The sequence below is a fragment of the Rhinolophus sinicus genome, chromosome 3, assembly GCF_057876585.1.
Source record: "Rhinolophus sinicus isolate RSI-liver-muscle chromosome 3, RSI-T2T, whole genome shotgun sequence".
NCBI classification, from domain to species: domain Eukaryota; kingdom Metazoa; phylum Chordata; class Mammalia; order Chiroptera; family Rhinolophidae; genus Rhinolophus; species Rhinolophus sinicus.
In genome coordinates, this window is record NC_142503.1 from 147,515,688 (window position 1) to 147,530,733 (window position 15,046).

Sequence of the window (15,046 nt, forward strand, 5' to 3'; positions counted from 1 at the left end):
TTTGAAGATGAAAGAGGCCACCTACAAGGATGAGAGTGCCCTCTAGGAGTTGAGAGTGACAGCTGGCGGGCAGTCGGCAAGAACCTCAGACCTTCAACCATAATGATGAAATTCTGCCAAGGGCCTTCGAAAGCCTGGAAGTGAATTCTTCTCCAGAGCTTCCAGTTAAGAGCCAGGTTGGCTGACCTCTTGATTTTGGCCTGTGAGACCCTAATTGAGGTCTCCCCGGACTTCTGACTTGCAGAATTGTGAGGTAATAAGTGGGCATTGTTTTACGCTGCTAAACCTGTGGTAATTTTTCACACAGCAATAGGAAACTAATACAACCAGGACTTGTGGCAGTACTTTTGCTCTGGACCACAGATTCAGAACTCAAGTCTTTTATTGTTCTCTCACTATTTTATAAAGTCCTGCTTCTCAAAAACAAACAAACAAAATTAAACACATAAATGCATAAAATCATACAAATAAATACAAAGCTTGTTTAAACATTTCATACTTTTTTATAACCCCTTCTCCTACTCTCATTTTCTGAGTAGTAGGAACCATGAAGATATTCACTAAATAGCCGGTGAGATTGAACAATCATATACTATATTTAAAAATGCCTTTTAAAACACACAAGTATTTCAGAAGGATTACAAGTAAAATACACATATTTTTTTCTCTTCCTTCTATCATCATCATCAAAATTGCTATTGGTGACCACTGAGCACTTTTAAGTGCAAAGTACTTTGCTTAGTACTTCACATTTAATTCTTAAAACAATGTAGCAAGGTACAAAGAAATTGAGGGTCAGAAAGAATACGTTTCAGAGTATTTGTGTATGCTGTGGTTGGGAGGGTGGTTAGGGAAGGTGTTTTAATAACAAAGCTAGGACAGGGTGGTAGGTGGTAATATGACAGCAAACTCAGGATTGCCCTGCAGTGGAGTTACATTTCCACCTTGCGCCATGGGGAGTGGCATATTCAGGGTTGAGTTTAAAGTAGCTAATGTTTGGCAATATGGAGAAGAGAACTGAAGAAAGGGTTTAACTAGCAAGGTAAACAGGAAATTTTTCAATAGTTCATGTAAAAGATGATGAAGGTCCCAATCCATCTGGCCCTATAACATTTTCATTTTAAGTGTTTTTGATATCTGTGAACTATGTTATAGAATTCCATGTTTTACTAGAGGCTTACAAGAAATGTAGCACATAGTTTATCTTTCAATTGATCCAAGTTTATCACTAAATATTGTTGAGTGTTGGGGCTAAGAAACAATAATGGCCTTTGGAATTACAGACGGGAACTTTCATAGACTGGCTATACTGGTTCCAGGGTCTTTGGTGGGTTCTTAACCCTAGAGAACCACTGCCTTTTTCTTCTTCTTTAGCCATTTCTAGTTCTTCTCACCACCATCACCGTAGTTCAGCATCAAATTCAACATCCTCTAGGTGGTTCGTATGTAGTTGCATATACCTTATGTTATGAGAGGAGCCTTGTAGAATAGATAGATTTTCTGGCATCAGACTTTGTCCTACCTAATTTGAAATTAGAAAATGACCTGCTCTCCCTTCATACTGTGGCCTTTGTAAAGTAAAAATTCTAGTGTGGGTGGCTGCTTATCCTATCCCACAGTATGTCACACCTCACCTCTCAGGATGTGGTTAAGAAACCTGTGTTGACTTCTGGGTTTGTACCCAAAAGAATTGAAAACAGGGTCATAAAGAGATATTTGTATATCTATGTACATAGCAGCATCATTCACAGTAGTCAAGACAACCCAAGAGTCAGTCAATCAATAGATGAATGAATGAAGTAAATGGTATATACATACAATGGAATATTGTTCAGCCTTAAGAAGGAATTTCTGACACATGCTACAATACAGATGAACCTTGAGGACATTATGCTAAGTGAAATAAGTCAAACACAAAAGGATGAATACTGTATGACTTAACTTATATAAGGTACCTAGAGTAGTCAAATTAATAGAGACAGATAGTAGAATGGTGGTTGCAAGGGACTGGGGGAAGGGAGAAATGGAGACTTGTTTAATGGGTACAGAGTTTCATGTTGGGAAGCTGAAAAAGCTCCAGAGATGGATGGTGGTGATGGTTGCCCAACAATGTGAATGTACTTAATGCCACTGAAATATGCACTTAAAAATAGTTTAAATGGTAAATGTGATGTTATATTTTACACAATCTCACACACACACACACACACACACACACACACACCCCATCTGTATTGATAAGATAGCCCAAGAAAAACACAAATAAAAAGTACACTGAGAATAAATGCAGGGAATAATAGAGAGAGAGCATGCAGAAGTAAAACAACCTGAGAAAGAGTGGCTACTGACCATCTGGAGAAGACAGTATCATGTAAGACTGGAGAGAGACAACATTGATGACAGTAATTTCAGACAAGTCAAGTACCTGTAACCCAGAGAATGACAACTGAACTTGGCAGTGAAGTAACCTTAAGAAGTACAGTTCCATTGGAGTAGTGTAAGCAGAACAGCCAGATTACAGTGTGGTAAATAAACGGGAGGCAACAAAACAAAGATATAGAGCATACTGTAGACAGTTTTTGTAGAAAACTATCCATTACTCTGGGGAGAATGACAGAGAGAGGTAATAGAAGCCCACAATTTCATGTCAAAAACATTTAGGACTGTTAGGGTTTTAGAATTCAGGACTTTTCAGATTTTGTAGATATGAAATAGTGCACATATAACAACTATAGCAGGGCCTGGGATAGCAGACAGTAATCACACATGTCATATATCTGCAGCAAAAGAAAAAAAAAAAAGGAATATTCACACATAGTAGACTAAATAACCTCATGTGAATTAAGGTTTGTTTTGTTGCTTTACCACAAACTACTTTTTTAACCCCTTGTTTTCAGAGCTTTTTAGATTTTAAATTGTGGTAAAAAACAAACAATTTTTGTGGTAAAAATAAAACAAACAAAAACAAAAAAATGAAAAAACAGAAACCAAAACAAAAACCTGTATTCAAAATAATTGATAGCTAGGAGGCCAGAGCTAATAAAATTTGCTAATAAAATAATAAAATTTATTATTAATAAAATAATAATTCTCTGATGAGTTGGTAGGATGTTCAGTTTTGTAGAGCACAGGATATCTGCTCATGAATTTGACTTCTCCTTACACATATACAGGTTAAGCTGAGTCATCTAATTCTCGACTCCTCCTCTTGCTGCTTGTTTTATCTGTGTCATCTATGATTAGATTGTAATGTACTAAAGATTCTTTCAAATCAAACGAAAGGAAAACTTCTTTTTATAAAATCATTGATGAGGGATAGCTTTGCTAACAGACCAGTCTTGGGAACACAATCATGGTTGTTAAGAAATGAAGATAAGAATACATAGTTTTTAACTGACAGACATAAAATAGGGAACATGTAACAATGGGATTTTCAAATTAGACTTATAGTTGATGTTTCTGGAAGTAAGAAAAAAGTGTGATAACTAATGAAAATTAATCTCCAGTGTAAACCACGGATTAAAGGTAAATTGTCAAATCTTCGTATTCTAGTTCTTTTCCTAGAATCTCAACCCATAAAAGTTCTCAATTTTGATCTGTCAGGATAAAGTATAATCCACCTCATAAATTTACGAAAACAATTTAGGATTTGCTCAAATAATGAACTAACTATAAAACGACATCCTGTGTCCCTCAGTGGAGCTTCTGGTACCCTAATTCCTTCCAAGTAGTTGAAGCAAGCCCCTTGTCTTCTCAGCACATGGGCCGAGAGTGGACTGAAATCTGCTTGCACTTGACTGTGAATAGGACTAGGGAAAATATTGGGCCAATTCATGCCCGGGACTTTTTGACAAGGCTGAGATTACCGTGTTTCCCCGAAAATAAGACCGGTCTTATTTAATTTTTGCTCTGAAAGATGCATTAGGGCTTATGTTCAAGGGATGTCATCCTGAAAAATCATGCTAGGGCTTATTTTCCAGTTAGGTCTTATTTTGGGGGAAACATGGTAGCAACCAACATTTTTTGCAGCATGCAAGATACAATCTGACGACATTCCCAAAGTCAAATTCTCTGCTCACCATTCTTTGACCTTTGTATTTGTTTTCACCTGATTCATCCCTAGAACACAAAGGTCCTTTCCCATCAAATCCTAACAAGTCAGTTAATGGTACAAGTTGGATATTATTGATACACTCAGATGAATCAAGGGCATCCAATATCCTTCATCGCTCAGCCAAATCAGAGACTCTACTTTCCCAGAGAATAACAATCATTACAGTCCACTGAGTCTTGCTTTTCCAATCGTTTCTGCGGCAGCTGGCTACTGGGAAGTTGCTAGGGAATTGAAAGGAGGCAGCATAGGGAGGGGCAGATGGCTCCTTTGGGTTTATTTCACCAAACATGGCAGCTGTGAAACCCACTAACCTTCCAAGTGTCCGTATAAAATGCTCACAGAAGGGGCCAAGCTAAGGAGGAGCCACAGAACAGCCACCCTGACACATGCCTCTTTCTGCTGCTATAGAATAAGCCTCTGAGAACACTAAATGCAGACATGTGACAAACATATCCAGCCAGCACTTGACCCAAAAGTGTAATCAGACTGCAGGAATCAGCTAAAACTCATTACAGTCAAGTATTTTCTTTACTACAGTAAAACCCAAGAAGATAACAACTGACAAGGCAAACAATAAGGGCAGAGAAGGGTGCAAATTAATTGGTGGAAGTAGTTTTAAGAGCAGAAAATATTTATTTGTATTACTAGAATGAGATTATACTGATTTTCATATTTGTTTCTGAGCATACAAAATGTTCCAAAGACATCCTAGAGATACCACAGTAGCATGCACAGCATATATTAAGATGCCAGATTTAAAAAAAGGTGGAGTTGAATATACCATAATTAAAACACACACACACACACACACACACACACACACACACACACACACACCTGTGCTTTACCAGATAAAAATTAATCGCATGATGTATTATTTTAAAAATAATCCTGGTATCTAAAAACAATATAGAGCCATTCATATATAGTTCTGTAATAAAATGTAAATAATTGTTCAAATGTTTAAATTAATAAGGACTGAGAAAGAAACAAATCCAAATTTGGGAAGAGAAAATTATTTGTGCTTCTTTTGTCAGTAGACTTTCAATGTGACACCTGGATTCTAAAGAGCACAGCAGAAACTACTCCATGCAGATCTTTTTTTCTTGAATTTTTCTATATCCTTGGAATTTCCACACCTTTAAAAACTTGTAAAATTATGAGATCAAATTAACATTTATATAGTTTCACCAAAGTGGAAGTCCATGTTCACTGGATTAAATTATAGAACACTACTCTGCTGGTGGGGGGAGAGGGGAGGGGAGAGAATATGTTCACGTGTGTGTGTGTGTGTGTGTGTGTGTGTGTGTGTGCGCACACGCGTGCACACACATGCATGTGAAGGTATCTACCAAGACTTTATACTGAATTTAAAAAAATTATACAGTTAGACTTATATGCCTCCCTTCAGTGATGCAATGTTAATTGTTGGATTTAATTTGGTTGAAAATAAGGTTAAACTCTTTATTACTATATTTTTCCTCTGTTATTAAAGAAAAGGCAGATACTGACCTATACTTCCCTACCATATACCATGAGTAATTTTTTTTTTTAATTAAAGTTTATTGGGGTGATAACTGTTAGCAAAGTCCATGAGTAATTTTGATGTATACCACATTAAAAAATCTTTTAGACTAACAGGAGTTCTTAACCTTTTCCATGCCATGAATCCCTTCAGCAGTTTGGGGAAACCAATGAACCTTTTTTTCACAGTATCGGTTCAAAATGTTGCTAATAAAATACATAAGATCATACACGATATCGATTATATTGAAATACAATCATCAAAATGTTTTAAAAACAAACTTGTATGCTTCTTTATTAATATAGTAAATAACGAGAACTAGAGGTGTACCTGAAAGTTTACGGAAGTAATAAATATAACACTTGGAGATGCTGGTGACAACTGTGATGTGATATGAAAATGTCTGTGACGTCTAATGATGACAAAGTCACAGGTATTGCCAGTACCGTTGTAAAGTGTTCCCTACATTCAAATGGACAGAAATACTTAATATCATTTAGGATTCATAAGCCCTTAAAGAAAGGGACTTGGGATTGTGGAGCTAGTAAACGGAAATGGCTTCCTAAACGTCTCATTACACCTCCCAGGGTGTTACATTAATAATGAAAATGATGAATGAATCATTGGGTAACCCTTACAAAAGACTTCTGCAATATAAAAATAAATATAAGCATGTTTGTGTAGATTAATATGTAAAAGGAAAACATGCTGAACATATAATACACCAACTGTTATTACACCAAGGATTATCAACAAATGTTGGGATTAAATTGCTTTTTAAAATGTTTTCTTTATACGATCTGTATTTTCTCTTTGAGGTGAAATTGAAATAAGACAAATGAACCATTTCAAAGTGTACAATTCAGTGGCATTTAATTAATTATTTCACACTGTTGTGCAACTAGAGTTTCAAAACTTTTTCATCACCGTTGAAGAACAGTTTGTACTCATTACGTAATCACTCTCCTACTCCCCTCCCCTCATCTCCTGACAACCACTAGTCTGTTTTCAATTTCTATGGATTTGCTTATTCTGGATATTTCATATAAATGGACTCATACAATATGTGATCTTTTGTGCCTGGCTTCTTTCACTTAGCATACTGTTTTTGAGGTTCATCCAAATTGTAGCATGTATCAGTACTTCATTTTTTGGTAGAGTGAAACAATACTGCATTTTATGTATACACAATTTGTTTACCCATTCATCTGTTGATGGACATTTGGATTGTTTCCACCTTGGGCAATTATGAATAATGTTACTATGAACAGTCCTATACATGTTTCTGAGTGGACATGTTTTCATTTCTCTGGATCTATACCTAGAAGTGGTTCATATGGTAATTCTGTTTAACTTTTGAGGAATTGCCAAACTGTTTTCTACAGTGGCTGTGCCATTTTATAAAATTCTCACTGGCAATATAATGGGGTTCCTATTTCTCTGCATCCTAGGCAAAACTTATTTTCTTTTTTTTTTTTTTATTGTAAGCATCCTAGTGAATGTGAAGTGGTATCACATTGTGATTTTAATTTGTATTTCTCTCATGGCTAATGATGTTGATAACCTTCGTGAGCTTGGTGACCATTTGCATATCTTCTTTGAAGAAATATCTTTTTAAGTCCTTTGTCCTTTATAAAATTGGGTTGTTTGCCTTTTTGTTGTGTTGTAAGAATTCTTTATATAGTCTGGATATTAAACGCTTATCAGATATATGATTTGCAAATAACTTTCCCCATTCTGTGGGCTATCTTTTCATATTCTTAGTAACGTCCTTTGATGCACAAGTTTTTAATTTTTATGAAGGCTCAGTTATCTATTTTTCTTTTGTTGCTCTGGTTTCATTAGAGCAACCATGTGGTATATATGTATATATACATATATTTTTAATTAAAATAAAGCCTGTATTCTCACATATAGTAACTTCTTACATCTTTTCTGCAATGTTGTGTTAAGTATCTCATCATTACCATGAAGAAACTAAGGTTCTGATCAACTTTGTGATTTGCCAAAGAGTGTACATATTAACTGTGACAGAATGTGCTGTCTCTAAATACTAGGAAATAACGCTAGTTTGAGACATTATAAGTAAACAATGAGTCATATGGAAAAACTTATGCTTACAGAAGCTAAATATTTCTTTCATTTCCAATTAAAGTCAAATATTTGTTGATTTCTTCGCACATGTCAAGTGCTGTTCTAGCTTCTGGGGATAGAACAGTGTAAGTGTTTTTAGGCTAACAAGAAGGACAAATATTAACTCTGAAATTGTAAGTATAAGAGGGAACCTACACTGGGCAATGAGAATACATAACAGAAGTCTCCTCTACACTAATTTACCCATCCCCCCACCCTAGCCACCTGCCAAGAGCTCGGAATACTCATCACTACATTTGGGCATACTCCACGTGCCACTTTCTTATATGGCATCACATATTTTTTCAAACTGTTTCAAAGGTACAATTTTTCCCTGATTATACTGAAAGTTCCTTAGGGAGGAAGGCCATATGTAATAATTCTAGTATCCTTCATATTTCATCAGAACAAGAAATAATTGTTGAGCTCCACTAGAATGGAGACAAGGAAATAAGAAACAAGGGCCAGTGAAACTTTAAGTATAAACTGGTGTGGTAATATATGAAGACTTTATAAAAATAAGTTAATGTTTATTCAGTGCTAATGCCTTTAGGAGATGGAGAGTCTTTGAAGAGTTCAAAGTTGACTGGGGTAATATAGATTGGAAAAGGTACAGCAAGAATTCAAACCCAGCAGTCTGAGTGCCAGGGCTCCTGGCTGTCACCCCTCTGGATACTAATTCCTACTCAAGACATAAAACTTTGACAATTGTGCAAATATGTAGTAGCTAAACTGCAGACAAAGTTTATACACTCGCACATGTACACACAAGCATGCACTCACACGTGTACACACAATACTACATGAATCAAAATCTCAAATTATGGTGTAGTGATAACTCGGGCCAAGGAGGAAGGAAGAAAGACTAAAAAAATAGGCAGCAAACCAAAAATACATGTTGAGTAATAACAATCCCCCCAAGAGGGTTCCATCTGTAATCTACCACAACAAATAATGTGGCTTTGAGGGAATGATATACTGGAGAGACTACAAGCATCTTACCTGCAAGATACTGCATACCCCAAACCTACCTTTCACATGCATATAATGAAAGTCATACCCTGGTTGTGCTGACCAGGCAGTTGACACAATGTAACTTTACCCCTTACTTACAAAGTAGTAACCTTGATGACAAAACCAAGCAAAACTGTCCCTCAGCATGGTATAGCTGGTAACTAGTGGAATTTTTAAAATTTTATTTCATATACTAGATACTATTTTTTAAAAAGGCAACCAAGTAAAACTTGTGGACTAGAAAATTACTTGCCCATGTAGTGACCTTGTGTGATTATTGTGGTGTGGCAAAGTAAGAATTTAACCACACGACTGTTCTACTGGGGAAAATGTGACGGCATATTTCTGAGAAACTGTGCCCTGCATGTATCTATATCCTTCACCATAAGCAATTAAAGCAAACTCAGATCTACAGTAGAAGTTCGAACATTGGATATTTTTTAGCAAATATGGCCTATTATCTATTAGTTGAAAAACCTCATCTTATCTTTAATGGTTTTATTTTTTTAATTTTCTTTTTAAGACCGTGTACTTTGAAACCACAGAAGAACAAATGTTTCATTTATATGGCATAGCCTACTTAATAATTTTCTAGCTAACTGCTAATTTCACTAAGAAAAATAGATTAAGAGAAAATTTAACACCGGTGGTGAAAATAACTCTAAATGTATTATCTTCTTCCTTATTTCCTCAATTTCATATGCATAGACTTAGTTCCAATGGCTTGTTTATATGGTTGTTTTAAAACTCAGAATGCGTTTTTTCACAGAAACTGTATCATAAGCAGAGCCTGGGTCCTCAGGCCATGCTATAGGAGTAGTCAAGCTTTCTGCTCACTGTCACACAGCTCACATTACCTGAGCAGGAAGAGGAAGAAAATGAACGAAAATAGCCTCACACACACCCTGCATTCTACCTACTCATTGGCCAAAGATTTCAGTCCCTTTGAACTCCAGGCCCCAAGCTGCTTCTGAGATTCCTTAGGTGTGGAATCCACTGTGGATATAATCAATACACTTAAATATACCTCCTGGAGTCAGAAATGCCTGAGAAAGAGAAAGCCCAGCTCCACAGCAGGCATCATGGGAAGTGGACTGGAGGCTGCCCATACCCTGTGCAGGCACATCTAAGAGCTTCCTGAGCAGGGGAAACAATGTCAGCATTTTTTCATGGTGACCATCTTCCCATGAGCAAAGGAAAGACAGCCTTGAGCAGAGATACATAGTTTTGCCTCTCTCCCTTTCCCATCAGCTGTCGTTTCTGCTATCAGAATGTCTGCCACTAACAGTCTCCCCGCTTGCAATTTGCTGTTTCCAATCTGTCATCTGAGAAATCAGATGACCAGAGCTGTTAGACCTATGTGTAAATTGAGAGCCAAGCTCTGAGAGATAGCCAGAGATCCTCTCCTTCAGGAGAGCATGTAGCAGGTTTCCTGGCAGCCATTTCTTTTCTTCTCAGAGCTTTTCTTATCTAATCCCCTGCTTGACAGTCTCAAAAAGCTGACCTCCGTCTCCAAGAGGTGTTCCTGCTGTATGGTACAGAGAACACAGCAGAACAAGACAAAGAGATACACGTTTTAGTGCAGGTGCCCAACATCTAGCCTGGGGACCTTCAGACTCAAACAATCTCTATGTTCCATTTCCTCCCTCGTAAAATGGGTATAACCATAGAGTCAATGAAGTATAATTAAAAATTGTGAACTGTTTAGAATTAGGTATATGAAAATGATGATCTTTAAAAATAACTATCATCATTCTTAGGGGTCTATTAACTAGGGCTGCTTTTGTAAATAAAGTTTTATTGAAACACAGCCTCACCCACTCCTTTATGCATTCTATGGCTTATCTTATGCTACAAGGGCAGACGTCAGTGGTTGCAACACAGATCACATGGCCCACAAAGATGAAAATATTTACTATCCAGACCTTTACAAAAATGCTTTCCTGAACTATCTTATAAAGAAGTGTTTTATTTTCAAGCAAGTAAGATTTCATTTTCCCACAAAAAAAAAATCCAGTTGCTTAATATGGCGTATTTCACAACACAGGCCAGAAGTTTAACACAACACCTTCAATAACAATACTATTATATTAACACACAAAAAATTCATTACACAAGTTTTTCCCCCTTTCTTTCTTTTTTCTTTCTTTCTTTCTTTTTTTTTTTTTTGCTATGTAAATCCATTACCGTGAACAGAAAAGTCCTCAAAATTATTTAAATTCAATTTGTAAAACGAACAATGTGCTCAGAGTTGGCATTTATTTCTGGTGTGCATTTTAAGGGAAAAAAAAATTAGTATTACATTATCCTTCTGTGTCTCACAGCAATGAGGGTGACAAAACTGCCCACAGTTGTCAGTGCCAAACACATTGTGGCAACTCAAAGATTCATCAACATGACATCTCCGATGTTTTCCCTTCCTAATCAGGCCCAAACATCGTGGGACAAGCAGCAAATCAATGAGCAAAACGAGGTGCCCTCATCACTCCCACCCTGGCAGCTCTGCATTTTTAGCCAGAAGATGAGGGCCCTCAATGTGACAGGAATCTTCCTCTCCTTCGCTTTTTACCTTTTCCATGGAGTGACATGCCCATCTAGGATTCTGAACCTCGCCCTGGTATGCATCCGGCCATCCCACTTGTCACATGAAGAACTGCCTCTTACGATTTCAAGATAAAATGGGCATGGGGTACATGGCTCTAGAATATACTTGCACATTCTACCAAAGAGATTTATGAATAAAGTAGGGGTAGGCTGTTATAAAGTGTTTGTGAAAAACTTATGGAATCATATTCCATCCTCCATGCCTGGAGGAAGGTGATAGGAACTGACCTACATCCACCCCACCCCTCCAAACTTCCATCAAGCAGGACTTTTGGCACAGCTGAGAATTAATTATTTTTGGCGCCTCTTCTTCAGCCTTTTTTTTTTTTTTTTTTTTTCCTAGTTCTAGGCCCCTTTCCTCCAAATCCTTATCCCACTGACACCTCCTATTTTCTCTCCATGAACTCTGGAGTTGCTCTAGTGCTGAAAGATCTGATAAATGCCTTAGTGTCAATTTATTCCTCCTTCATGTATTCAGAGGAGGCAGAGTGCTAGAGAAATGGAGTAAAGAATAGGTCTGTTCACACATGGAACTAAGTTTGAACCTTGTAGCAAAGCTGAAAGGCAAAAGCCCAGGGAAAATTGGCTGGAGTAGAAAATACACAGACTTACTTATACCTGAGGAGGTGAGTGAGACATGCTCTGTGAACTCCAGAAACTCCAGGGAGACTGGAGGAGAAAGCTAAGAACATAGCTACAATTGAGTAACCATGATCGAAGAGCCATCTCAATTGGCCAATGTTAAAATGAACTCATTTGTACTCAATCTACGAAAGCCCAAGACCATTTGGGATCGTTCCTTTGTTCATTCATTCATTCATTCACATGCTAGTTGCAGCAGTGAACAAGCACATTCTGTGCCCTCATAGATGTATTTTCAGTCTAATTGTTTTGGTCTTAGCGGAATTTTTCCCCCCTAACTTTATGAAACTATAAATGCAAAGCTTCCTGATTCTGGAATTTTCCACCTTTATAGGAGAAGGATAAAATATAAATCAAGTACAATAAACATGATAGGAGCATCTTAGCTGAAATGCAGCTTGGGAAAGAAAAAGTAGAACATTAAATTTTAAGCAAAATTGGAATTACAGAGTTTAAAGGAAACACAAAACAAAGCTCATACCAGACACAAGACTTAAAGGAATAACACTAACTTATTTAAAAGAATGAGGAAAGTTAGGCTGCTAGCCAGCCGCCTCCACAGAGCGCCGTGGGGCTCAAAATGAGATCGTCAATGGGAGGATGCTTTGACAAAGTGATGCAGCACATCACAAACGTGAGGGCATTGGTATAATTATTAGCATCATTTTCACCAATCACAAGCTCCATCTTAGGTTGAGTTAAGGTTGTTTACAAACTATCGATGTAAATAACCAAGAGATAAACAGCCTCACGGTCTCGTTTGGAATAATATTCTATAAGTTAATTTGGCACCAAACATGTCCATATTATTGGATATAGCCATTCTAAAACAAAGTTTTCTGTAGAAAACAATATAAATAACCCTCTGTAGGAGCCTCCCGAGTTGAAGTACACTGTGTCCATAATGGCCACAATGCTGAGTATCATCTACTTGACAACCTACTCCATCCCTTCCCCCCTCTTCTGTGTCTTGCTCTGTGCCCCTGGCTGCTGCCTGGAACTGACCATCCTTCTCCTCAGACTTCCAGCTGAATTCCGCTAATGGAGGCGAGTACAGAAGGAGAGAAAAGAGAATTTCCCCCAACTCTCCTTTTGTCTCAGTCCTGCACCTCTGATGGGAGCTATTTCTCTTCTATGAGTTTAGGGAGTGACCTCTCCTCCTCAGCTTCTGCTCGTTCTGAGTTCCAGCAACACTGTTTTCTCCTTTTGCCACTTTGGCCCTAGATACTGCCAGTGTCTGGGTAACGGGGTTCTCACTATCCATTCCTTTTCTGTTCCCTAATTCCTAGCCACACACCTACAAATAGACCTTGCATTAAAGTTTCTTCATTTGACCCACCTGGGTTGAATTCAGTTTCCTGCCAGAAGAGTGACAGAAACACGATATAGACATCTTTTTATTGACATAGAAAGATATCAAGCACTATAGGTATTAGTTCATTTAAATCATAACAGGAAGGCAGCACTATTACTCCGATTTGCACAGACGAGGAAGTTACATACAGCTCTTCCTTAGCAGGTCCAGAGGCAAGCCGAGGTTGTAGAGCCTATTTTATCCATTATGCTTAACTGTCACTCAGGTTGATAGATTACCTACGAATTCTAAAACTCTCCTAATTTTGTGTATATCCCGCAAAGAACAACGGGGCCTCTCATATTGGTTCATCACTTATTAGCTGTGTGATTTTGTGCATGACAAATCAGAGCTACAAATTCCGTATCAATAAAATGGAGAATAAGGCCTTTTCTTCCTATCATAGAAGTTGTGACAATCTAATGGGAAAATGAACACGAAAGCCTGTCAAAGCAAGGGACACATGTCAGGCAGGTTATGCTGCCCCAGCCACATACCAGTACATCAGCCACCATCATCAACACATGAAAGTCAGATGTAAAGAACATAGCAGTTATTTGGGTGAAGTATGGTTCTAAACTATAATATTATAAACTATCCAGTCTGTTAATAACACCCAACATAAAAACCCCACTGATTAATCAATAAAAATCATGCAATGGTTTCAGTGAAATGTACTCTCCAGTGCACTCCCCTGACTTACATTCATTAATTACCTCACCTTATTTGACGTGTTTCCAGCATTTGCTTGAAATGTGACACTCTCAAGTTACATAGCAACACTTTCTTAAAAACATTAAGGTCCAAACCATACATTCGCTATGAAATCAAAAGTTCAGTGGAGCCACTCAGTTTTCAGTTTCCCTGACTCAACTTTTTTGGAGTTTTGTAATTAATTATATTCCATTATTACCGATCATGAATTAACTCAAAATGTTGCTGAGCTGAGTATGCGGAAGAAGGCAGAATTTAATGATAATTTTAGACTAGTAAGACACTAAATTTCTCTCTTATTAATAATTAAAGTAGATAACTTATGTTTTTATTTATAGCTTCCAGAAATATCTGGCTCATTCCTGTTCTCTGCCCTGTCAGCGAGTCATCAGTGGGTCAGGATCTGACTTGGGCTGTTGCGTTTTGTTTTCCACACACACCTTCAACACCAGGCCAACCAAAAGTTAAAGCAAGTAAGGTCATCACCACATATTATCTGGAATTCTCCATCCAGCCAAATGCTTTTCATGCATAAATATATAAAGGATGAAAAGGGGTAACATTTCAATTTACCAGTTTCAATCTCCCAGATGTAAACAGAGTCATCTGCACAGCCAACAATTAAAAAATTCTCAACTGGGTGCCATTTTATCATCCTCACAGGGAAAAGGTGCTTCCGGGCACAAAAGAGGTACCTCTTCTCCTCAAGGTGAAGGAGAGCCACGGAATGGTCACTGCACACACAGCAAATTACCTGATTACTTCTCAGCTATGGAAACAAAACAAAACAAAACAAAACAGCATTCTTTGTAAGCAAATAGTAAAGAGTCAAATACGTTCTTCACAATTAAGTCAGATTTTCCCCCTAGTAACATAAAATTTTTGTTAAAGCCCCATTTACAAAATGACATTTCTGCTTTGTACAGCACCTCTCCACATAACATTC

At 37.4% G+C, this 15,046-nt stretch overlaps 1 protein-coding gene across 2 annotated transcripts in view; it reads right to left on the bottom strand.

The window, feature by feature from the left end:
* Positions 1-15,046, bottom strand: part of WDR72 (WD repeat domain 72) — a 206,072-nt gene that overhangs the window by 132,362 nt on the left and 58,664 nt on the right. For both annotated transcript variants that reach the window (XM_088797215.1, XM_088797214.1), the window contains exon 13: positions 14,674-14,869. In XM_088797215.1, coding sequence (XP_088653341.1) covers positions 14,674-14,869 — 196 coding nt within the window. The remainder of the gene's footprint in view (positions 1-14,673; positions 14,870-15,046) is intronic.